Source organism: Rhinopithecus roxellana, chromosome 4, assembly GCF_007565055.1.
Source record: "Rhinopithecus roxellana isolate Shanxi Qingling chromosome 4, ASM756505v1, whole genome shotgun sequence".
NCBI lineage: Eukaryota > Metazoa > Chordata > Mammalia > Primates > Cercopithecidae > Rhinopithecus > Rhinopithecus roxellana.
Window position 1 is genome coordinate 1,488,609 of NC_044552.1, and position 26,070 is coordinate 1,514,678.

Here is a 26,070-nt window from a genome sequence, read left to right on the forward strand (position 1 = left end):
AAATATAAAAATTAGCCGGGTGTGGTGGCATGTGCTTGTAGTCCCAGCTGCTCGAGAGACTGAGGCAGGAGAATCGCTTGAACCTGGGAGGAGGAGGTTGCAGGGAGCCAAGATCGTGCCACTGCACTCCAGCCTGGGTGACAGAGTGAGACTCTGTCTCAAAAAGAAAAAAAAAAAAAAACAATTACCCAGGTGTAGTGGCACATGCTTAGAGTCCCAGCTATTTGGGAGCCTGAGGCAGGAGAATCGCTTGAACCCAGGAACTGGAGGTTGTAGCGAGCCGAGATCGTGCCACTGCACTACAGCCTCGGCGACAGAGCGAGACTCCATCTCAAAAAAATAAAATAAAGTAAATAATCACAAGCATGCCTGCACTGCAGTTTTTTTTTGAGAGTAGGTCATTTTTCTGGAATCACCAATGGCAATAATTAGAGGCAGAAAGACTCAGAGGAAAGAGGACTGTTCATGTAGTAGAAAACTTTTTCCTGGTAAGTCAGAGTTCATGTTATCATTAAATGAGACAGCAATCCAACTTCCAAATAAACACTCATTCAGTCCTGTAGATAATTAGAGTGCTGCAGGTTTTCCAAATTACTGAGGAAAAATTAACCACACACTATACATAAATGATATGACTGATCCACAGTACAACCATTTCCATGAAATAATGAGGGGCTTTATATCATAGGTCACATACATTTTAAAAAATAAATTTTATTTACTTATTTATTTTTAGAGATAAGGTCTCGCTATGTTGCCCAAACCGGTCTCGAACTCCTGGCCTCAAGGAATCCTCCTGCCTCGGCCACCCAAAATGCTGGGATTACAGGCATGAGTCACTGTGCCCAGCCTGCACATTTAAAAAAATCCTTTGCATTTTGCTTACTCATACATTCCCCAGGGAGGGGAGTGGGGGAATGGAAAGCAGGGAGTCCCAGGAATGGCTCTCACCGTGCACAGAGGGGGCGGCCTTGGAGTGCTCCAGCTTCCCAGGGCTGGCATTGCCAGTGGCAGCGGCGCGGTTTGTGCTGGTGCAGGAGGGGCTCATGCCAACACAGTCAGGGTAGTAGGCAGACAGCAGGGGCGCTGCCACGCTGTCTTTCAGCAAAGGAGGTAGGATGAGCATAGAGTACCACCAGTGATTGGAAACTTCCAATACTCTCTGCAATGGGCCAGGCAGGAAGAAGAGAGACAAGGACAGACAAGAAATCTACAAGCAGATTCTGCCAAGGAAAGAGGGTTCTGTTCGTTTTATTCATCCTTAACCCACTATGCTTTTTCTCGCTCAGACTTAACAATTCTATTCCAGAGCTCTACACACACAGATGTAGAAACAAAAATGGGCTGATAACAACTGGCGAGGCCAGGCGCGGTGGCTCAAGCCTGTAATCCCAGCACTTTGGGAGGCCGAGACGGGTGGATCACGAGGTCAGGAGATCGAGACCATCCTGGCTAACACGGTGAAACCCCGTCTCTACTAAAAATACAAAAAACTAGCCAGGCGAGGTGGCGGCGCCTGTAGTCCCAGCTACTCGGGAGGCTGAGGCAGGAGAATGGCGTGAGCCCGGGAGGCGGAGCTTGCAGTGAGCTGAGATCTGGCCACTGCACTCCAGCCTGGGCGACAGAGCGAGACTCCGTCCCAAAAAAAAAAAAAAAAAAAAAAACAACTGGCGAGAATGTCTCCCAAGCAGAATTATTTCTGACATACAGCAACAGCCTCCCTTATCCCTCCCCTAAAATAAGGCCCCCAGCGCCAGGTGAGTCTGAAAGCTGTGCCCATTTACTAGATTGCAAACCTAGGTTTAAGTCTGATGTAGAAATGTATCCCTGCTCAGTAATCATCTATCATTCAAGCCCCACGCCTTTAACTTAGGACCTCAAGATAGTTAAAATTGGGAAACTGGGCATAAAAAACAATGCTCCCAAGTAGTAAGTATTACTGCTTTTTGCCAAAGGCTACTAAAAAACTTTCAGAGGGAAAAGTACACTGCAACCATCAGAATAAGATGCCAAATGTAGAAGTGAACAAAAGCAGTTACTTTCAGTCTTCAAATATGTGATCCTGTTCCAAAGTTGACTTAACATATGGAGTCAACAAATCAGAGCCTTCTCATGATGACTACTGAAATAAAAAAGAAAGTCTATGTGGCTTCTAAAGCAACACTGCCACAATCCATGGTAGACAGGCTTTTCTAAATGCAATCTGACACTTATGCTCCAGGAATTTGGAGAAAAAAAAAATGTCTATTCTGGAGCCTAGAAAAAAAAAAATCTGTGTGTGTGTGTGTGTGTGTGTGTACACACACACACATATATACATAATTATATGGCTTTGCTGGGCCCCCACAAATCTCCTCTTGAATTGTAGTTCCCATAACCCCCTTGTGTCATGGCAGGGAGCCGGTAGGAGGTAATTAAACCATGGGGGCGTTACCCTCATGCTGTTCTTCTGATAATGAGTTCTCACGAGATTTGATGGTTTTACAAGGGCTTTTCCCCCTTTGCCATCATGTCGGACACATTTGCTTCCTCTTCTGCCATGATTCTAAGTTTCCTGAGGCCTCCCCAGCCCTGCAGAACTGTGAGTCAATTAAATCTCTTTCCTTCATAAATTACCTAGTCTCAGGCAGTTCTTTATAGCAGCATGAGCATGGACTAATATGCACACACACACCCTTTTATATAACAGAATGGATTTAAAGTAGATTTGCTAAAAGACAATGCTGTCTTTGTCTGAAAAGCTATCGTAGTTCCTGAGTTTCAGACATCTAGAACAATCCAATCCTGAATCACTGAAAATCAGAATGACTCAGGATTCTAGAAACTCAAGAAACCCAAAATTTACAAAACTCTTTTCTGAAATAGTCACCGAATCTGGTTACATGGTACACTGGAGTTTGTCAACTCAGGTAGCAAAGTCTTATGAAGACACAGGAAATGTGACCAGCTTTGCCAGCTGGAAGTACTGCTCCTCCTTCCACATCTGGGCGAGGACAGGACCAAGCCAACATGCTGAGGTCAGAATGCGCAAGAACACTCCTGCAGCTGAATCCAGGCCAAGACAATCAAATTGCGGCCCTCTTGTGCTTTTCTTAGGAGGACTCAAGTGGAGAAAAGGTCACAAAGTCATCCTTGAAAAACAAGTACAGCAAGCCTGCGCCCTAGAGCAAGGCAGGAGAGCTGTGTCTTCCTCTTCATTTCCTTTTAATGAAAACCAATATAACTTTACTTTTATTTTTCAAGTTGGGGTAAGGACTACCCATAATATCACTATTGCTACCATTTTCATAATACAGTTATCATGTTAGATTAAAAAGCCACTGATCAGCAACCAAAGAGAAAGAAATTCATGAAGCTACTATCATTTCCTTATAACACTTATCATCAAAGGCACAATTAACCCCAATCCACAGCATGCGGAAGTACTCACTAGATCCTCTGGGAGGGAACAATGATCTGAGGTCTCGGGCTACAAAAGAAAACCAAGTGTTAAATTAGGGTTGCTTATAAAATAGTCTCAGTTATCAATTTATCTTCAATAAGATATCTCTTTTCACCTATCAGGCTGGCAAAGAAAAGCATTTTGATGAAACAACGTATAAATGAGAGTGTCTGAAGGCCTGGCTCTGTGGCTCACGCCCATAATCCCAGCACTTTGGGAGGTCGAGCAGCACTTTGGGAAGTCAAGGTGGGCGGATCACCTAAGGTCAGGAGTTTCAGACCAGCTTGGCCAAAATAGTGAAACACTGGCTCTACTAAAAATATAAAAATCAGCCAGTCATGGTGGCGGGTGCCTGTAATCTCAGCTACTGGAGAGGCTGAGGCAGGAGAATCGCTGGGATCCAGGAAGTGGTGGTTGCAGTGAGCCGAGACTGCACCACTGCGCTCCAGCCTGGGTGACAGAGCAAGACTCCATCTCAGAAAAAAAAAAAAAAAAAAAAGTTAGGGTGTGGGGAGACAGGCACTCTCACAAGGACGTTCCTGGTGGAAAATAAAGGCATATAACAACCATGAAGGGTGGTGACAAAATACAAACATTTAAAATGCACAATCATCTGACATCATCTTTTATAACTGAAAATACATATGATACATCCAGCAATTCTAACTGGGTTATATTTTCTAGAGAGAGACTCTTGTATATCTGCATCAACAAAAGTATTACAAAGTGTTCAAAGGAGCATTATTTGTATTCAAAAAAAGCTAGAAACTGGCCAGACTCAGTGGCTCATACCTGTAATCCCAGCATTTTGGGAGGTCAAGGCAGGTGGATTGCTTGAGCCTAGGAGTTCAACACCAACCTCGGTAACACAGAGAGACCCCCCCCCCATCTCTACAAAAATTGCAAAACTCAGCCAGGCTTGGTGGTGCATGCCTGTACTTCCTCAGGAGGCTAAAGTGGGAGGACTGATTGAGGAGTTTGAGGTTGAGGCTGCAGTGAGCTGTAACAGCACCACTGCACTCCATCTGGGTAATGGAGATTTTGTCTCAAAAAAAACGAAAAAAGCTAGCAAATACCCAAAGGTCATAAACAGCACAATGGACACCCAAATTGCATTACAGTCAAACAATGGCATGTTGCACAGCAATGAAAACAAACTATGACCACACATTACAACATGGACGCATCTGACAATGCTAAGCAAAAGAAGCTAGAACAGGCTGTGTACAGTGACTCATGCCTGTAATCCCAGCACTTTGAGAGGCTGAGGTGGGTGGATCATCTAAGGTCAGGAGTTCGAGACCAGCCTGGCCAACATGGTGAAACCTCGTCTCTACTAAAAACACAAAAATTAGCTGGGCATGGTAGTGCGCACCTGCAATCCCAGCTACTTGGGAGGCTGAGGCAGGAGAATCACTTGATCCTGGGAGAAGGAGGTTGCAGTGACCCAAGATCGCACCACTGCACTCCAGCCTGGGCGACAGATCAAGATCCGTCTCAAAAACAAAACAAAAAAAGAAGCTAGAACAATCACAGTGTAGGATACCATTCATGTAAAACTTAAAAGCAAGCAACAAAACAAAACAAAACAATATGATTGTAAGTCAGGAAAGTAGGCAGTTACTCTAGGGCAGCAACGGTTACAGACTGTGATTAAAAGTGACACGGGGCTTCTAAGGGGCTGGTGTGTGTTCAGTTTCTTTCCTGGGAGCCAGCTAAATGGGTACTTGGTGAAAATTCATTGAGCTATGCATTCTGATTTGTGCATTTTCTGTATGTTCTATTTCACTAAGAAAACGTGCCTAAACAAACAAGATTGCCATACCATATGGCCCAGCAGTTCTAGTCCTTGGACTGTATTTCAAAGACACTCCTGTCCTTGTGCCAGGCAAGAATGCTCACAGTAGCATTTGTACTTAACAGTCAAAAACTAGAAACAGCCCTTATATTCATGAACACAAGAATAGATACACCAAGGTAGGTTCACACAATGTAATACTACTCTTTGGTATTAACACACCAAAGTTTTAGGCATCGACATGGATGCATCCCCAAAACCTTAATGTTGAGTGAAAAGAGCAAGTTAAAGAGGAATATAAACAATTGTGATATAATTTGTAACCAGTATAAAAATAGGCAAAACTTATGTTACTTAGGGTTTCAGAAATATGTATTAACTCTATAACATAAAGCAAAGGAGTAAGAAACACAAAATTCAGGGCCGGGCGCGGTGGCTCACATCTGTTATCTCTGCATTTTGGGAGGCCGAGGTGGATGGATCACCTGAGGTCAGAAGTTCGAGACAAGTCTGGCCAACGTGACGAAACCCCGTCTCTGCTAAAAATACAAAAAATTAGTCAGGTGTGGTGGCGGGCACCTGTAATCCCAGCTGCTCAGGAGGCTGAGGCGGGAGAATCACGTGAACCTGGGAGGCAGAGGTTGCAATGAGCCGAGACTGCGCCACTGCACTCCAGCCTGGGTAACAAGAGCGAAACCCTGTCTCCAAAAAAAAAAACCCACAAAATTCAGGACACTGTTTACTCCTGTAACGGAAAGAGAAGAAGCATAACAATAACTACTGAGGAGCACACTGGAGGGAGGGACAAAGCCATTGGGAGCGCTCTGTTTCTTCAACTGAGTAGTAGGGAGGTACACCAGTGTTTGCTTTTATTCTTTTCTCCTTACATGCAAATTATAATTCTTTGTGTCTATAACTTATTTCATCTTAAAACAACAGCATCTACCCTTTGATACAGAAATTTCATTTGTAGGAACTGATCTTACAAATAAATATACTCAAAAATAGCACAGATAGAAAGCTTTTCATTAAAGCACAGTGAGGAACAGTAAACGTTTAAAAGTAACCTAAATGCCCTTCAATAGCACTAAATTAAGCACGGGACGTCTGTTCAGTGGACTACTTATGAGACAGCCATTGAAGAGAAAGAAGGGCTGAGCACAGTGGCTCACACCTGTAATTCCAGCACTTTGGGAGACCAAGCCGGGAGGATCACTTGAGGCCAGGAGTTTGAGACCAGCCTGGGAAACATAGCAAGACCCTGTCACTACAAAAACATTAAACATTTAAAAAAATGAGCTGTGCATGGTGGTGTGCCTGTGGCGAGAGGCTGAGTCGGGCGAGAATCACTTGAACTCAGGAGTCTGAGGCTGCACTGGGCTAAGAGGATGCCACTGTACTCCAGCCTGAATGACAGAGCGAGACACCATCACTTAAAAAAGAATGAAATAAAAATAAAGAGAAAGAAGAGATCTTTATATACTTATATGAACACATCTTTTAAGACATATTAAATGAGAAAGAGCAAGATCAAAAACGGTATACAGAGTTGTCAACTGTTCTTTTTCATGTTATTCTACAAATAAACCTTCACTGACTTTCTCCTTGACAGCACACCACACTGAAAACCACAATTACTCAGGGTCAATAAATATCATTTAAATTAGTATTTCAAAAGTTCAGGTTATGGAGAGCAATCGATTCATACTAGAACAGTAAGATGAAGGGGTCTCAAAGGAGGGTGACTGAGTTGGGGGACAAGATTTGATATCATCCATAGAAGTTGGAATTTAAGGGCTGGGTGTGATGGTTCACATCTGTAATCTCAAGCACTTTGGGAGGCCGAGGCGGGCGGATCACGAGGTCAGGAGATTGAGACCATCCTGGGCTAACACGGTGAAACCACATCTCTACTAAAAATACAAAAAATTAGCTGGTCGCGGTGGCGGGCACCTGTAGTCCCCGCACCACTGCACTCCAGCCTGGGTGACAGAGAGAGACTCCATCTCAAAAAAAAAAAAAAAAAAAAAGGGTTGGAATTTTAAAAGACATAAAGGCTTTTACTAAGGTGAGGTGAGAAGAAAAGTAATTAAGTTTTCAAAAATGTAAGGAATCTGACACCTCTGAGGCCCTCCTGGAAAAAAATGCTTGATGTTAAAATACAGCCAGCCAGGTTTCAAATCAAAATAAAGAACCTGGGATAGAGGGAACTACGGTAAGAGAAATTACAGAGAGTAGCAGATCTACATAAACATGTAAGTGAGAGTGAACAATGGAGGGGAATACAGTTATAGGAAATAATAAAATCGCCAAGAAAACGAAACAAAAAACAAAACCATAACACAAATTGGGAGAGAAGAAAAGAAAGTGTTATATAATTTATTTTTTCTGATTTCATAACAGGGTGTTGACCAATATCATCTAAAATTGAAACATGAAGTTTTACTTTTTTTTTCAAGTTAAAGTGATTTCAACTTTTTTACTTCTTGGAAGAAGGTCTCACTGTGTCACCTAGGCTGGAGTGCAGTGGTGCGATCTTGGCTCACTGCAGCCTTGACCTCATGGGCTCAAGGGTTCCTCCCACTTCAGTCTTCCAAGTAGCCGGGGCTACAGGCGCGCGTCACCAGGCCCAGGTAATTTCTGTATTCTTTGCAGAGACAGGGTCTCGTCATGTTGCCCAGGTCAAACTCCTGCCTCAGCCTCCCAAAGGGCTGAGATCACAGGCATGAGCCACTGTGCCCAGCTGATTCCCACTTCTTATTCTCATATTTTCTTAACCTTTTAGAGAGTTTTTAGAAACTTATTTCTTGGGATAAAGAAGTATTTTATGTTCAACAATTTCTTATTTCACTTTGGCTTCCTTTTCTTATCTTAAATTGATGTTATATTAAACACAACCAACTTAGAAAAAAGTGTGTGTATAGCACTATTCCTTAACAGGAAGCTATTTGTCAATCAGGCCTTCTCCCTGAATATACACAGAGGTACACTATATAGATACTCTTGAATGTATCTCACTCAATGATGGTTATTTCACAATGATGACTGCATGAATTTTTTCTATCTTTGTTCTTTTCTACATTGCTGGAATTTTTCAATAATGAACATATATCATTTGTCTAAAAGTAAAGTTATTCTACAGAAAACCTTTGAGTTTTCAAAAACTACTTAGAGAAATTGAAAGTGACGACCACCACCCAAGAAAAAATTTAAAAAACAAAAAGCAAGGCATAGTTTGAATTAGTAGAGATAAAGTCCAAGTTGTCCATTCAATTGTCAGCAAGTAAAAGAGAGGTCAGATTGGCCGGGCGCGGTGGCTCAAGCCTGTAATCCCAGCACTTTGGGAGGCCAAGGCGGGCGGATCACAAGGTCAGGAGATCGAGACCATCCTGGCTAACACGGTGAAACCCCTTCTCTACAAAAAAATACAAAAAACTAGCCGGGCGACGTGGCAGGCGCCTGTAGTCCCAGCTACTCAGGAGGCTGAGGCAGAAGAATGGCGTGAACCCAGGAGGCGGAGCTTGCAGTGAGCTGAGATCTGGCCAGTGCACTCCAGCTTGGGTGACAGAGTGAGACTCCGTCTCAAAAAAAAAAAAAAAAAAAAGAGAGGTCAGATTATGGATCACTCCAATTACAGTTTAGTCAAAGCACAGAACAAAATGTAAAAACCACAGCTAGAGTGGCTGGGGGCAGTGGCTCATGCCTGTAATCCCAGCACTTTGGGAGGCCAAGGCAGGTAGATCACCTGAGATCAGGAGTTTGAGATCAGCCTGGACAACATGGTGAAACTCTGTCTCCACTAAAAATACAAAAATTGGTTGGGCATGGTGGTGAGCACCTGCAGACCCAGCTACTCGGGAGGCTGACATGGAAGAATTGCTTGAACCTAGGAGGCGGAGGTTGGAGTAAGCCTAGATGGTGTCACTGCACTCCAGCCTGGGCAACAGAACGAGACTCCTTCTCAAACAAAACCAAACCACAACAACAAAATCACAGCTAGTATTGATTAATGTAATATTATACAAATCATCCAAAATCTTAAAAAATTATCTGAAACAATTTTTAGAATCATCGCATACATAGGCTGACTGAAAATGGCTCAAAAAATAGAATCTATTAAAATAGTCAGCTCTTTTTGACTGTTGCTTGCCTGAACTCTCCTTTAAATATTGTAACGAAATGCCACTGAGTCAAGTTTTCATTGTCAAGTAATCTGGGACACAGGTAGTTAATTTAGTGCAACCAAGACATTGTTCCTGCAAGCTGAACACGCTCCCCTGTGCCTCACATGTTCATGGTATTTTCATTGCTCAGTTCCCAGCTCCCAACAGTGCAGCCACACAGCCTGGAAATGAACTGCCCATGCCCTCATGTCAGCTCCTTCCCATTTTTTTTTCTCTTCCTCTTCTCAGAGAGGCCTTCAACTTTCAAAGTTGAGTTCCAGAATCAATCAAGGGCCTCACCCTGGGCAAGACAGCAAAACCCTGTCTCTATTTAAAAAAAAAAAAAAAAATTAGTGAAGCGTGGTGGCATACACTTGTAGTCCCAGCTACTCGGGAGACTACGGCGGCAGAATCACCTGAGCCCAGGAAGTCAAGGCTGCAGTGAACCAGGATTACGCCACTGTACTCTGGCCTGGGTGAAAAGAGCGAGACTCTGCCTTACAAAAAAAAAAAAAAAAAGAAAGAAAAATATCTAGTGCTAAATTGAAAGATTTTGGAAAGGCTCTTACCAATTCCAGGAATCTAATCCCATGCTTAGATCAGTGCTTTCCTTCCCTCACTCTCAAATCACCAACATCAAGAATAAAAGAAGGGATACCAAGATAGAGCCCACCAACATTAAAAGAAGAACAAGGAAACAGTACGAACAACTTTAAATTAAAAATGTGACAACGCAGAGGAAAAAGACAAACTGCTTGAAAAACACAACCTTCCAAAATGGAAAGGAGTCATAAACCACCTAAATGGCCATGTATCTGTTAAAGAAACTGAATTTGTAATTTCTGAACTTTTCACAAAGAAAGCTACTGGCCCAAATTGTTTCATTAGCGAATTCAACCAAACACACAAAAAAAGAAGTAATATCAAACTTATACGACAAACAAAATAGAAAAGAGTATATACTGCTCGTTTCACAGAGCCAGCATAACTCTGAAAGCAGAACCCGACAAGGTTATTACAAGAAAGGAAAATAACAAAGTATCCAAGACAAACACAGATGCAAAAATCTTTAACAAAATTCAATCAAATCTGGGAATATATAAAAAGGACAATATATTAAAAACAAGTGGATTTTTTTCCCCCAGGAATGCAACATTGATTCAACATTTCCCAAATTGGTGTAATTCATTACATTTGCTGACTAAAGAAGAAAAAGCAATGGTCATCATAAAAGATGCAGGAAAACTATTAGCCCACATCTGTTCATCATAAAAAGTTATCAGCAAATTAGGAAGAGAAAAGGAGACTGCTCAATTTCATAAAGAATGTTCACAAAAAGCTATAGCCGACACTGTATATGATACTGAACACATTCCTCCTAAAGTCAGGAACAAGAAAAGGTTGTCTGCTCTCATCACTTCTACAGAACACTATCACTGGCGGTCCTGACCAATGTAGTAAGGGAAGAAAAAGGGAAAAAAAACTGAGAAGAGGTTTGTAGACAATCATGATTGTATGACTGATTTGCAGATAACCCAAAGGAATCTACAAAAAGATCTATGAAACTTGCTAAGTGAAGTTAACAAAGTCTCTGGGTACGAGGCCAATATACAAAAGTCGATTGTATTTCTATATAGTCGCAACAGTGCACAACTTGAAAATGGAGTTAAAAACAAATTTTATTAGTCAGGTACAGTGGCTCACGCCTATAATCCCAGCACTTTGGGAGGCCGAGGCAGGTAGATCACGAGGTCAGGAGTTCAAGGCCAGCCTGACCAACACGGGGAAGCCGTCTCCACTAAAATACAAAAAATTAGCCAGGCGTGGTGGTGCGTGCCTGTAGTCCCTGCTACTCAGGAGGCTGAGGCAGGAGAATTACTTGAACCTGGGAGGCAGAGGTTGCAGTGAGCCAAGATCGTGCCATTGCACTCCAGCCTGGCAACAAAGCAAGACTCCGTTTCAAAAAATAAATAAATAATAAAAAATAGGCCAGGCACGGTGGCTCAGGCCTGTAATCCCAGCACTTTGGAAGACCAAGGCAGGCAGATCACCTGAGGTCAGGAGTTCGAGACCAGCCTGGCCAACATGATGAAACCCCGTCTCTACTAAAAATATAAAAAAATTAGCTGGGGGCATGGTGGTGGGTGCCTGTAATCCCAGCTACTCAGGAGGCTGAGGCAGAATAATAGCTTGAACCCAGGAGACAGTAGTTGCAGTGCGCCAATACGGTGCCACTACACTTCAGCCTGGATGACAGAGTGAGGCTTCATCCAAAACAAAAAAATCAATCGATTTTATCTACAACTACGGGAAAAAAAATTATGTATCTAGAAATAAACTGAACAAAGGCATAAAAGATAGCCTCAGTGAATATTAGAAAACACTGTTAGAAGACATTCACCTTAAAAAGATGGAGACAAATACCATGCCCATGGGTCAGAAAAGGGGTCAGGAAACATTTTCTATAAAGGACCAGATAATAAATATTCTGGGCTCTGTCGCAAATACTGTCATTGTAGCATGAAAGCAGCCAATACATAACAATGAGCATGGTTATGTCCCAATTAAAACTTTATTTACGCCGGGCGCGGTGGCTCAAGCCTGTAATCCCAGCACTTTGGGAGGCCGAGATGGGCGGATCACGAGGTCAGCAGATCGAGACCATCCTGGCTAACACGGTGAAACCCTGTCTCTACTAAAAAATACAAAAAACTAGCCGGGCGAGGTGGCGGGCGCCTGTGGTCCCAGCTACTCAGGAGGCTGAGGCAGGAGAATGGCGTAAACCCAGGGGGTGGAGCTTGCAGTGAGCTGAGATCCGGCCACTGCACTCCAGCCTGGGCAACAAAGTGAGACTCCGTCTCAAAAAAAAAAAAAACAAAAAAAACTTTATTTACAAAACAGGTATGGTGCCAGGAGCAGGAAGGAGCATGGCTATGTCCCAATTAAAACCGTATTTACAAAACAGGTGTGGTGCCAGGTGCGCTGGCTCACGCCTGTAATCCCAGCACTTTTGGAGGCTAGGAAGGGAGGATCACTTGAGGCCAAGAGTTCAAGACCAGTCTGGGCAATACAGCAAGACCGTGACACTACAGAAAATTTTAAAAATTAAAAATAAAATAAAATAAACCAAACCCAAGCCTAGCAGAAGAAAGGAAATAACCAAGATCAAAGCAGAACTAAATTGAAACCAAAAAAATATACAAAAGATAAATGAAACAAAAAGCTGGTTCTTTGAAAAGATAAATAAAGTTGATAGACAATTAGCAAGATTAACCAAGAAAAGAAGAGAGAAAATCCAAATAACTTCATTATGAAAAAAAGAGATATTACAATTGACACCACTGAAATACAAAAGATCATTCAAGGCTACTATGAACACCTTTACGCACGTAATCTAGAAAACCTAGAAGACATGGACAAATTCCTGGAAAAAATACAACCCTCCTAGCTTAAATCAGGAGGAATTGGATACCCTGAACAGACCTATAACAAGCAGCGAGATTGAAATGGTAATTAAAAGATTACCAACAAAAAAAAGTCCAGGACCAGATGGATTCACAGCAGAATTCTACCAGACATTCGAAGAATTGGTACCAATCCTTCTGACACTATTCCACAAGACAGAGAAAGAGGGAACCCTCCCTAATTCATTTTATGAAGCCAGCATCACCCCAATACCAAAACCAGGAAAGGACATAACCAAAAACGAAACTACAGACCAATATTCCTGATGAACACAGACACTAACAAGATACTAGCTAACGCAGACGCTTAACAACATACTAGCTAACCGGATCCAACAACGTATCAAACAAAATCCACCATGATCAAGTGGGTTTCATACCAGAGATGCAGGGATGGTTTAACATGCAAGTCAATAAATGTGATATACCACATAATTAAAAACAAAAATCACACGATCATCTCAATAGATGCAGAAAAAGCCCTGGACAAAATCCAGCATCCTTTTATGATTAAAACTCTCAGCAAAATCGGCATACAAGGGACATACTTCAATGTAATGAAAGCCATCTATGACAAACCCAGAGCCAACATAATACTGAATGGGGAAGAGTTGAAAGCATTCCCTCTGAGAACTGGAACAAAACAAGGATGCCCACTCTCACCATTCCTCTTCAACACAGTACTGGAAGTCCTGGCCAGAGCAATCAGACAAGAGAAAGAGATAAAGGGCATCCAAATTGATAAAGAGGAAGTCAAACTGTCACTGTTTGCTGACAATATGATTGTTCACCCCAAAAACCCTAAGGACTCTTCCAGAAGGCTCCTAGAACTGATAAAAGAAGTCAGCAGTTTCCAGATACAAGATTGACGTACACAAATCAGTAGCTCTTCTATACACCAATAGTGACCAAGCAGACAGTCAAATCAAGAACTCAACCCCTTTACCAATAGCTGCAAAATAAAATAAAATACTTAGGAATAAACCTAACCAAGGAGTCGAAAGACCTCTACAAAGAAAACTACAAAATATTGCTGGAAGAAATCACAGATGACACAAACAAATGGAAATACATCTCATGCTCATGAATGGTTAGAATCAATGTTGTAAAAATGACCATATTGTCAAAAGCAATCTAAAAATTAAAAGTGATCCCCATCAAAATACTACTGTCATTCATCACAGAATTAGAAAAAATTCTAAAACTCACATGGAACCAAAACAGAGCCCGCATAGCCAAAGCAAGACAAAGCAAAAGAACAAATTTGGAGGCACTGCACTACCTGATTTCAAACTATACTATAAGGCCATAGTCACCAAAACAGCATGGTACTGGTATAAAAATAGGCACACAGACGAGTTAAACAGAACAGAAACCCAGAAATAAACCCAAATACTTAGAGGCAACTGATCTTCAACAAAGCAAACAATAACAAAGTGGGGAAAAGACACTCTTTTCAACAAATGGTGCTGGGATAATTGGCTAGCCACATGTAGGAGAATGAAACTGGATCCTCATATCTCACCTTACACAAAAATCAACTCAAGATGGATTAAGGACTTAAATCTAGAACCTGAAACTACAAAAATTCTAGAAGACAATACTGGAAAAACCTTTCTAGACACTGGCTTAGGCAAGGATTTCATGACCAAGAACCCAAATGCAAATACAATAAAAACAAAGATAAATAACTGGGACTTTAAAGAGCTTTTGCAAGGCAAAAGGAGCAGTCAGCAGAGTAAACAGACAACCCAGAGAGTGGGAGAAAATCTTCACAACCTATACATCTGACAAAGGACTAGTACCCAGAATCTACAAAGAACTCAAATCATTAAGAAACAAACAAACAGTTCCATCAAAAGTGGGCTAAGGACATGAATAGACAATTCTCAAAGAAGATATACAAATGGCCAATAAACAATATGAAAAATGCTCAACATCACTAATGATTGGGGAAATGCAAATAAAAACACAATGGGATAGCCCCTTACTTCCGCAAGGATGGCCATAATCAAAAAATCAAAACACAGCAGATGTTGGCATGGATGCAGTGGTCAGGGAACACTTCTACACTGCTCGTGGGAATGTAAACTAGTATAGCCACTATGAAAACAGTGTGGAGATTCCTTAAAGAACTAAATGTAGAACTACCATTTGATCCAGCAATCTCACTACTGGATATCTAGCCAGAGCAAAAGAAGTCATTATACAAAAAACATACTTCTACACGCATGTTTATAGTAGCACAGTTCACAATTGCAAAATTGTGGAACCCACCCAAATGCCCATTAATCAACGAGTGGATGAAGAAACTGTGGGGTGTGTGTGTATATACATGTAACACTACAAAATGTTGTAGTATGGTACAACCATGAAAGACATTTGGTAGTTTTGCAAACATTAAACATAAATTTATGATATAATTCACTGATTACCCTCCTTTTTTTCTTTTTTCTTTTTTTAAATGGAGTTTCACTCTTGTGGCCAAGGCTAGAGTGCAACGGCATGATCTCAGCTCACTGCAACCTCTGCCTCCAGGGTTCAAGTGATTCTCCTACCTTAGCCTCCCGAGTAGCTGAGATTACAGGCACATGCCACCACACCCAGCTAAGTTTCTTATTTTTACTAGAGACAGGGTTTCAACATGTTGGCCAGGCTGATCTCAAACTCCTGACCTCAGGTGATCCGCCTGCCTCAGACTACCAAAGTGCTGGGATTTCAGGCATGAGCCACCACACCCAGCCACTCCTAATATATTTTTATTAATAAGAAACAAATACGCCAGGCACAGAAAATAAACTGTACAGTTTATTATTAAATATAATATGTTTATATTTTGAATCCCAGGCTTTTATTGAATCCCAGGCATTATAAAAATATGATGTTTATATTTTGAATCCCAGGTTGAATTTCTCTTATTTGAAATGCTTGGGACCAGAAGCGTTTTGGATTTTGGAATGTTTACAACATACTTACTGGTTGGGCATCCCTAATCTGAAAATCTGAAATGCTCCAACGAACATTTCCTTTGAGGAGAACCTCTGAGCATCATCTCAGTGCTCAAGAAGTTTCAGATTTTGGAGCATTTCAGATTTTCAGACTAGGGTGCTCAACCTGCACCACGAACCACTCCATTGTATGCTTTAAAAGGGTGAATTGTATAATATGTTAATTTTATCTCAATTTCTAGAAACAAAGTATTTTACTTCTGAGATTAAAACGATTCTTTAACATACTGCAGGCACCAGTGGCATTTATGTAGATTAACACCTTTCACGCACCAGGCACTAAGTTTTTAAACAGTAAGTAATTGCCAAATTTCAAAAAAGGCACATTATAACAACGATGGCCAATTCCTAATTGCCAAGCATATCAATTAATCTTTTCTTCCTCACTAATAGGATCCGGTTTTGTTTACTGTTGCCAACATGCTCAGTTGTAAAATATTTTCTTCCTCTGTTCTCATTGTAGTTAGGGAAGCTGCATTTATGGTATCAACATCATTATATAAAAACGCAACAAACCAAACCTAACAAAAAAATTAAAACCACAGTAGCTGCATGATCCTGTTCTGGCCAATGAGATATAAACAGAAATCTACTGATGGAACTTTCAAGGAAGTTCCTGTTTCCCCCAATAAAAGAGGGATAGGCTCAGCTGATACAACCCTCTTACCCTTTGACTGTTCACCCTTTTCTGCTTAGGATTTGGACACATGACTGGTGGTGTAGCAACTACCTTGTGGCCTTGAGGATGGAAGTTAGACTACAGGTGCCTGGAGTGGAAACTACAAAGAGATTTCCTTGGGCAACAAAACCAACCCTGGACAGCCTGTCTTAACTGCTTATAATGACGGAAAAGTAAAATCCTTAATTGGTTAAGTCATTATACTTGGGATTCTATTACATGCATGCAAATACAACCTCGATAGAATGATCAACACAATACATGAAAAACATACACCATTACTATTTGCTGACTACATTAATGTATCAATTAATTCAAAAGCAAAAAGACAGAGAACATACCTTAATAGCAGTATTTGGTTTCATACCACATCGATAAGTCTTGGCTATCTGTGGAGTAAGCTGGATTTCCTTGGTAAGCTGCCTCCATTTTCTACACTCAGGTTTTGTACACTGAACCTAGATGGGAAGTACCAAGTCAAGATGAACAAGTGAGCTAATCTTCAGTTACCATTTCTATTCTCCACCACCTGGTCATCTTCTCCAACCTGCTGGCAATCCTAAGTATTTTTTCTCCTCCTTGCATCACCACCATCCATATAATCCACTTTCACCTCATTAGGATAATTTCTGCTTTAATACTTTCTCAGGGTGAGGAAAGTGCCAAGGGGATCTGAGTCTTGTCAGAAAGGTTTTTTAGGCTGGGCGCAGTGGCTCAAGCCTGTAATCTCAGCACTTTGGGAGGCCGAGGCGGGCAGATCACAAAGTCAGGAGATCCAGACCATCCTGGCTAACACGGTGAAACCCCGTCTCTACTAAAAATACAAAAAGTTAGCTGGGCATGGTGGTGAGTGCCTGTAGTCCCAGCTACTCAGGAGGCTGAGGCAGGAGAATGGCATGAACCCAGGAGGCGGACCCTGCAATGAGCCGAAATCACACTATTACACTCCAGCCTGGGCGACAGAGCGAGACTCAACTCAAAAAAAAAAGAAAGAAAAATTTTCCAGCTCTAACCTAAAGAAACAATCAGGGCCAGGCATGGTGGCTCACACCTGTAATCTCAGCACTTTAGAAGGCTGAGGCGCGCAGACTGCTTAAGCCCAGAAGTTCCAGACTAGCCTGAGCAACATAGTGACATCCCGTCTCTACAAAAAACACAAAAGTAGATGGGTGTGGTGGTTCATGCCTGTAGTCCCAGCTACTCAGGAGACAGGTGAGAGGATGGCTTGAGCCTGGGGAGGTCAAGGCTGCAGTGAGCTGAGATTACACCACTGTGCTCTAGCCTGGGCAACAGACTGAGACTCTGTCTCAAAAAAAAAAAAAAAGCATAAAATAAACTGAAATTTACTTTCAGTTAGTCAAAAAGTATGCACACTAAATGCAATGTGGTATGCTGCATTGGATCCTAGAACATTAGTGAAGAAACTGATGAAATCCAAATACAATCTACAGTTGTTAGTACTATGCCAAAGTTAATTTCTTACTTTGACAAATAATCATGGTATGTAAGACGATAACGTTAAGGGAAGCTGTATGAAGGATATATGGAAACTCTCTGTACTATCTTAGCAACTCCGTAAATTTAAAACGATGCCAGGCTTGGTGCAGTGTCTTACGCCTGTACTTTGGGAGGCCAAGGCGGGTGGATCACTGAGGTCAGGAGTTCAAGACCAGCCTGGCCAACATGGTGAAACCCCATCTCTACTAAAAATATAACAAAAATTAGCTGGGCGTGGGGGTGTACACCTGTAATCCCAGCTACTCGGGAGGCTGAGGCAGGAGAATCGCTTGAACCTGGGAGGTGAAGGCTGCAGTAAGCTGAGATCGTATCACTGCACCCTAGCCTGGGCAACAGAGCAAAACTCCATCTCAAATAAATAAATAAATAAATAATTTTAAAAAGATGATTCCAAAATAAGGTTTATTTTTAAAAAGTGGGCAGATACCCATATGCCAAGAATGACGTTAGACACCCTACTTTACACACACACAAATATTAATTTGAAATTGATAAAATAATACCTAAACATAAGCACTCAAACAACAGAACTCTTAGAAAACAAAGTCAACCTTTATGACCTCGAATTTGGCAATGAATTCTAAGTGATGACACCAAAAGCAACAAAACAAAAACACAGATAAATTGAACTTTCTTAAAATTAAAAACCTTTGGGCACCAATGGGCTCTACCAAAGAAGACAACCTATAGGAAAAAATACTTGCAAATCATAGCTCTAATAAGGGTTTAGTATCCAAAATACATAAAAAGGCCAGGCACGTGGCTCACGCCTGCAATCCCAGAAATTTGGGAAGCTGAGGCAGGCAGATCACCTGAGGTCAGGAGTTTGAGACCTGCCTGGCCAACATGGTGAAAACCCGATCTCTACTAAAATTAGCCAGGCGTGGTGGTGGATGCCTGTAACCCCAGCTACTCGGGAGGCTGAGGCAGAAGAATCGCCTGAACCCGGAAGACGAAGGCTGCAGTGAGCCGAAGATGGCACCACTGCACTGCAGCCTGGGTGACAAGAGCAAAACCGTCTCAAAACAAACAAACAAACAAACAAACAAAATTATATATAATTCTTACAACTCAACTACAAAAAGACAAACAACTTAAAAAGGGCAAAGCAAGACCGGGCGCGGTGGCTCCCATCTGTAATCCCAGCACTTTGGGAGGCCGAGGCAGGCAGATCACCTGATGTCAGGAGTTCAAGACCAGCCTGGCCAACATGGTGAAACTCCGTCTCTACTAAAAATACAAAAATTAGCCCAGGGTGGTGGCGTGCACCTATAATCCCAGCTACTCAGGTGGCAGAGGCAGGAGAATGGCTTGAACCCAGAAGGCAGAGGTTGCAGTGAGCCAAGATCGCACCACTGCACTCCAGTCTGGGCGACAGAGCGAGACTCCATCTCAAAGACAACAAAACAAAAATGGGCAAAGGATAACATATATTTCTCCAAAGATATACAAATGGACAACAAGCACATGAAAGGTTGCATTAGTCATTAGGGAAACACAAATTAAAACCACCATGAGATACCACTTCAAACTCGTGGAGAAATCAGAACCCTCATACACTACAGACAGGAATGAAAAACAGTAGAGCAACTATGGAAAAGAGTTTGAGGTCCCTCAAGAAGTTAAACATATAATTAACAAATACAATCTAGCAATTATATTTCTAGGTACATACCCAAGAATTGCAAGCAGATATTCAAACAAATACTTGTAAAAGAATGTTCACTGCAGCACTATTCACAATTGCTAAATGCTTGAAATGATCTAGATGTCCATCAATAGATGAATGCTTAAAAAAACTGTGGCATATCCATTCGATGGAATATTATTCACCCATAAAAAAGAATGAAGTACTAACACATCCTACAATGGATATGAACCTCAAAAACATTACGTTAGGTGAAAAAGTTCAGATACAGAAAGTCACATGTTGCATGATCCCATTCATATGAAACATCCAAAATAGATAAATCCATAAACACAGAAAGCAAATTAGTGGCCACCAGGAACTGGGGGTAGCAAGAATTAGGGCTTCCCTTGTGGGTGATGAAAATACTCTGGAATTAGATAGGGGCGGTAATTGCATAACATTTTGAATGTACTAAGTGGCACTGCACTGCACACTTTAAAATGATTAACTTTATATGAATTTTACTTCAATGAAAAAAATCTTTAAGCATGCACAAAGCTCAGCATTACTAATAATACTTTTTTAATTAGCAAATTGACCGGGTACAGGGGCTCACGCCTGTAATCCTAACACTTTGAGAGGTTGAAGTAGGAGGATTGCTTGAGTCCAGTAATTTGAGACCAGCCTGGGCAAGATATCGAGCCCTGTCTCTATAAAGAATTAAAAAATTAGCTGGGCATGGTGGTGCACGCTGTAGTCCCAGCTGCCCTGGAGGCTGAGGTGGGAGGATCACTGGAGCCTGGGAGACTGAGGCTGCAATGAGTCGTAATCCCACAACTGCACTCTAGCCTGAGTGACAGAGCAAGACCCCATCTTTAAAAAAAAACTGGGGGTGGTGGCTCATGCCTGTAATCCCAGCACTGTGGGAGGCTGAGGCAGGTGGATCACTTGAGTCTAGGAATTCAAGACCAGCCTGGGCAACATGGTGAAATGCTATCTCTACAAAACATACAAAAGTCAGCTAGGCGTGGTGGCGTGTGCAGAGTCCCAGCTACTAGGGAGGCTGAGGTGGGAGGATCTCTTGAGCCCGGGAGGTGGAGGTTGTAGTGAGCTAAGATTGTGCCACCGCACTCCAGCCTGGGCAACAGAGTGAGACCCTGTTTCAGAAAAAAAAAAATAACGAATCATTTATTAAATGGTGGTATATTTCAACAATATTATGTAATAATGAAAATATATTTTCAAAGAATGACTAAATGAAAAAAGAATATGAAGTCAAATTAATTTTCTTCTTTTTTTGAGACAGAGTCCCACTCTGTCACCAGGCTGGAGTGCAATGGCACAATCTCAGCTCACTGCAACCTCCGCCTTCCAGGTTCAAGCAATTCGCCTGTCTCAGCCTCCCGAGTACCTGGGATTACAGGCGTGTGCCACCTCGCCTGGCTAATTTTTGGATATTTTTAGTAGAGACGGGGTTTCCCCATGTTGGCCAGGATGGTCTTGCTCTCTTGACCTTGTGATCTGCTCACTTCAGCCTCCCAAAGTGCTGCGATTACAGGTGTGAGCCACAGCCCTGGCCCAAATTAATTTTTAAAAAGCTAAATGTTACAAAAATAGTATCTGAAGCCTGATTTTAAACCTAATCAGTACATGTATATAAAGCATGAAATTGTGTTTAAACAGACAAAAATATGAAAAGAAAAAAAGGATTAAAAAGCTATGTACCAAGCTCAGCCAGCTGGTGGTGAGCCTTTAGTTTTTTCTTTTTTAGAACAATTTTTTTTCCTTTTTTTTTTTTTTTTGAGACAGCCTCTCACTCTGTCACCCAGGCTGGAGTGTAGTGGTGTCATCACAGCTCACCACAGCCTTCAACTCCTGAGCTCAAGCAATTCCCCCACCTCAACCTGCTGAGTAGATGGGACTACAGACACCTGCCACCACTCCTGGCGACTTGCAAAAAAATTTTTTTGTAAAGATGGGGTCTCACTATGAGATAGGGTCTCACTTTGCCCAGGCTGGGCACAAAGCAACCTTCCCACCTCAGCCTACCAAAGGGCTAGGATTACAAGTATGAGCCTCCACACCCAGCCTAGTTTCCTCTTTCATACTATGTTGAAATATCTGAGCTTTCTATAAAAATAAAAAATATTTGCTTTAATAGTCATAGAAAGAACAACAACCGCAACAAGAGATTTCCTAAACATAGCATTTTCATCCATTCCTCTTGCATTTGGCTCCACAAATACTTCACAGATGGAGAGCACCATTCTCCTTACCCAGTAGGGGAGTTGCTGGTCTGCCATGAAAGCTTTGGGACTAGGTTCAGTTTTGCCATTGCTAGTCCATATTTTTTTCCATGTAGTATATTTGTCATATCCATCCTTGTGGCTGGAAAACAAGAAAAATTAATATATCGCGCTATAAGCAATCAGGTTTTTCAAAACAAGAGGCAGGTTAGTAAATCTTTCGTAACAAACTTAATTAGCCTTGTTATAAAAGTAGAAGAAGTTATTATGGCACCCATAAAACAGGCTGTCAGAAGGGGTATATTCTTGTCAGTTTTAATATCTAAAACTAAGAAAGGCATAGTATTATTTGAAAGAGAAATTAAATTTTTTAATTTTTTTTCCCCTTGATACACGGTGTTGCTGTGTTGCTCGGGCTGGAGTACAGTGACTGTTCACAGATGCAATCATGAATCACGGTGCACTGCAACCTCGAACTCCTAAGCTCAAGCGATGCTTCTGCCTCAGGCTCCCAAGCAGCTGGAACTGGCTCAGAATACTTTTATACTTTTATTTTATTTTATTTTATTTTTTGAGATAGAGTCTTGCTCTGTCACCCAGGCTGCAGTGCAATGGCACAATCTTGGCTCACTGCAGCCTCCACTTCTTGGGTTCAAGGGATTCTTGTGCCTCAACCTCCCAAGTAGCTGGGATTACAGGCGCCCGCCACCATGCCTGGCTAACTTGTAGAGACGGGGTTTCGTCATGTTGGCCAGGCTGGTCCCGAACTCCTAAACTCAAGTTGTCTGCCCGCCTCAACCTTCCAAAGTGCTGGGATTATAGGTGTGCACCACTGCGCCTGGCCTAGAATATTTTTTAATGTGTGTAGTAAATCCTAGGGCAATCATTAAAAATTGTATCAGTAGATGAAATACAATACAATCATAAAAATGCTCCATTAAAATCACAGAAGGCAGCCAGGCACGGTGGCTCAGGCCTGTAATCCCAGCACTTTGGGAGGCCAAGGTGGGCGGATCACGAAGCCAGGAGATAGAGACCATCCTGGCTAACACGGTGAAACCCCAACTCCACTAAAAATACAAAAAATTAGCCAGGTGTGGTGGGCGCCTGTAGTCCCAGCTACTTGGGAGGCTGAGGCAGAATGGCGTGAACTCGGGAGGCAGAGCTTGCAGTGAGTCGAGACTGCACCACTGCACTCCAGCCTGGGGGAGAGAGCGAGATTCTGTCTCAAAAAAAAAAAAAAAAAAAAAAAAAAATCAGAGAACGCAGAGCAAGGGGAAAAAGAATAAAATGCACCATATGGAAAACAGCTAGCAAGATATTTTAATCCAGTTATATCAACAATCACTTAAAACATGAATAGCATAAACATACAGATTAAAAGACAGATTGTCAGTGGGATTACAAAAAATATATATGTGTAAACGAGAAATCTCCTCTAGGCTGGGCATGGCGACTCACACCTGTAATCCCAGCACTTTGGGAGGACAAGGTGGGAGGATCACATGAGGCCAGGAGTTTGAGACCAGCCTGGCCAACATGGGGAAATCTAGTCTCCACTAAAAATACAAAAATTAGCTGGGCATGGTGGCGCACACCTGTAATCCCAGCTACTCGGGAGGCTGAGGCACGAGAATCACTTGAACCCAGGAGGCATAGGTTGCAGTGAGCCAAGATCACGCCACTGCACTCCAGCCTGGGCAACAGAGCAAGACCCTGTCTCAAAAGAAAAGAAACTTTACTTTTAATACAACTTTAAATACAAAGACTCAGAAAGGTAAAAAGTAAAGAAACAAAGAAAGGTGTATCATGCTAACATTTAAAAAGCTGAGGCAGCCACATTAATGTGAATAATGAATATTATCAGGGATAAGAAAACAAGGGATATTACATAAAGGGGTTAATTTTGAGAAAATCCACAACGTTAGAAGTACAATGTTAACAACAGAGTTTAAAAATACATGACAGCCAGGAGTGGTGGCTCCAGCCTATAATCCCAGCACTTTGGGAGGCTGAGGCAGGCAGATCACCCAAGGTCAGGAATTTGAGACCAGCTATGTCAACATGATGAAATCCCGTCCCTACTAACAATACAAAAACTAGCCAGGTGCAGTGGCACATGCCTGTAATCCCAGCTACCTGAGAGGCTGAGGCAGAAGAATGGCTTGAGGCCGGGCGCAGTGGCTCACGCCTGTAATCCCAGCACTTTGGGAGGCCGAGACGGGGGGATCACGAGGTCAGGAGATCGAGACCATCCTGGCTAATACGGTGAAACCCCGTCTCTACTAAAAAATACAAAAAACTAGCCGGGCGACGAGGCGGGCGCCTGTAGTCCCAGCTACTCGGGAGGCTGAGACAGTAGAATGGCGTGAACCCGGGAGGCGGAGCTTGCAGTGAGCTGAGAGCCGGCCACTGCACTCCAGCCTGGGCGGCAGAGCAAGACTCCGTCTCAAAAAAAAAAAAAAAAAAGAAGAAGAATGGCTTGAACTCAGGAGGTAGAAGTTATGGTGAGCCAAGATAGCACCACTGCACTCCAGCCTGGGCAACAGAGTGAGACTCCATCTCAAGAAAAAAATACATGAGGTAAAAATGTATAGAACTGAAAGGAAAAATAGACATATCTGCATTATAGTTGGAAATGTTAAGAGACAATTATAATTGCAGACTTTAAGACACTTTTCTTAGTAATTGAAAGATCAGGTAGGAGTAAATCAGAAAGATGTATGTATGTGTGTGTGTGTATGTGTATGTGTGTGTATATGTATATATGACCTGAACTGCACTACCAATCAACTTGGTTTAGCTGACACTGATAGACCCACCTGACAATGGTAAAATACACACTTGTCTCCACTGCACATGGGACATTTACCAAGATACACTGCATTATGGGCCATAAAGCAAACTTTGACAAATTTAAAACGCAGAAATCACACAAAGTATATTCTCAGACCATTACTGAACTAAACTAGAAAGCAGTAACAGAAAAACTGCTGCAAGTGTCCCAAATATTTGGAAATTAAATAATTTACTTCTAAATAACCTATGGATTAAAAAGGAAAACTCAAGAGAAATTAAAAAATATTTTGAACTAAATGAAAATAAAAGTTGTCAAAAGTTGTGAAATATCACAACCTACTTGCAGGGGAATTTATGTCATTTAAAAATGTATTTATTGGAAAAGAACCAAGATCTAAAAATAAATAATTTCAGCTACTAGCTTACGAAACTAAGTAAGAAAAAATCAAACCTAAGCAAACACGATAAAAAAAATTAGAGCACAAATGAATGAAATTGAAAACAATAAAATAGAATCAATGTCTCCTAGACGTTCCAGAACTTTCAGACTAAAGAAATAACTGTTTCACTGCGTGCAGTGGCTCACGCCTGTAACCCCAGCACTTTGGGAGGCCGAGGCAGTTCATTTGAGCCCAGGAGTTCGAGACCAGCCTGGCCAACAAGGCGAGACCCCGTCTCTACTAAAGAACCCAGGAGTCGGAGATTGCAGTGAGCTGAAATTATGTCTCTACACTGCAGCCTGGGCAAGATTTTTGCCTCAAAAAATAAAAAAATAAAAAAAATAACTATTTCATGGCAGGTATTTTTTGATCCCTGAGTGTGCACACACATAAACATGCACACACACAAACTACAACATCAAAGTTCTTGTCCAAGTTATAGTCATCGCAGGCCTGGCTGAAAGAGCTGAATAATTCAGTAAGCCTGGGGACTAAGCTTTAATCAGCTGACAACACGCACTGCCCCTGCCACAGTCCCCTTCTCCACGGAAATCTCACACAATTAGCGAACATACCTTCTGTAGTAATGGTCAAAGCATTCATTACAGAAATGTTCCCCACAGGAGAGATGATACCATCGGGAGGTGTAGCCATTTTTGGCACATCTGAAAATAGTGAAAAACATATAGCTTTGGTGATGAATAAACATTTCTCCTCCCATTTTTAAAAAAACCATCTTGCAAGCACCATCTATGAACCCATTTTGCGCTATCTCCACTTAGCTCCCTAATGACAGGTGAAACAGGAATGGATTACTAGCAGATAACAACACACAGGGAGGATGCAGGGACTTAGACCATGGGACCTAAGCTAGCTGGCTGCC

The 26,070-nt window shown here is 41.9% G+C and overlaps 1 protein-coding gene across 2 annotated transcripts in view; it reads right to left on the minus strand.

The window, feature by feature from the left end:
* The window catches only part of KDM1B (lysine demethylase 1B), a 68,606-nt gene that overhangs the window by 35,029 nt on the left and 7,507 nt on the right, over positions 1–26,070 (minus strand). For both annotated transcript variants that reach the window (XM_010352704.2, XM_030928672.1), the window contains 5 exons: positions 25,763–25,852; positions 21,979–22,090; positions 16,896–17,012; positions 3,431–3,469; positions 952–1,162 (listed from right to left, as the gene is read on the minus strand). In XM_010352704.2, the coding sequence (XP_010351006.1) occupies positions 952–1,162; positions 3,431–3,469; positions 16,896–17,012; positions 21,979–22,090; positions 25,763–25,852 (569 nt within the window). The remainder of the gene's footprint in view (positions 1–951; positions 1,163–3,430; positions 3,470–16,895; positions 17,013–21,978; positions 22,091–25,762; positions 25,853–26,070) is intronic.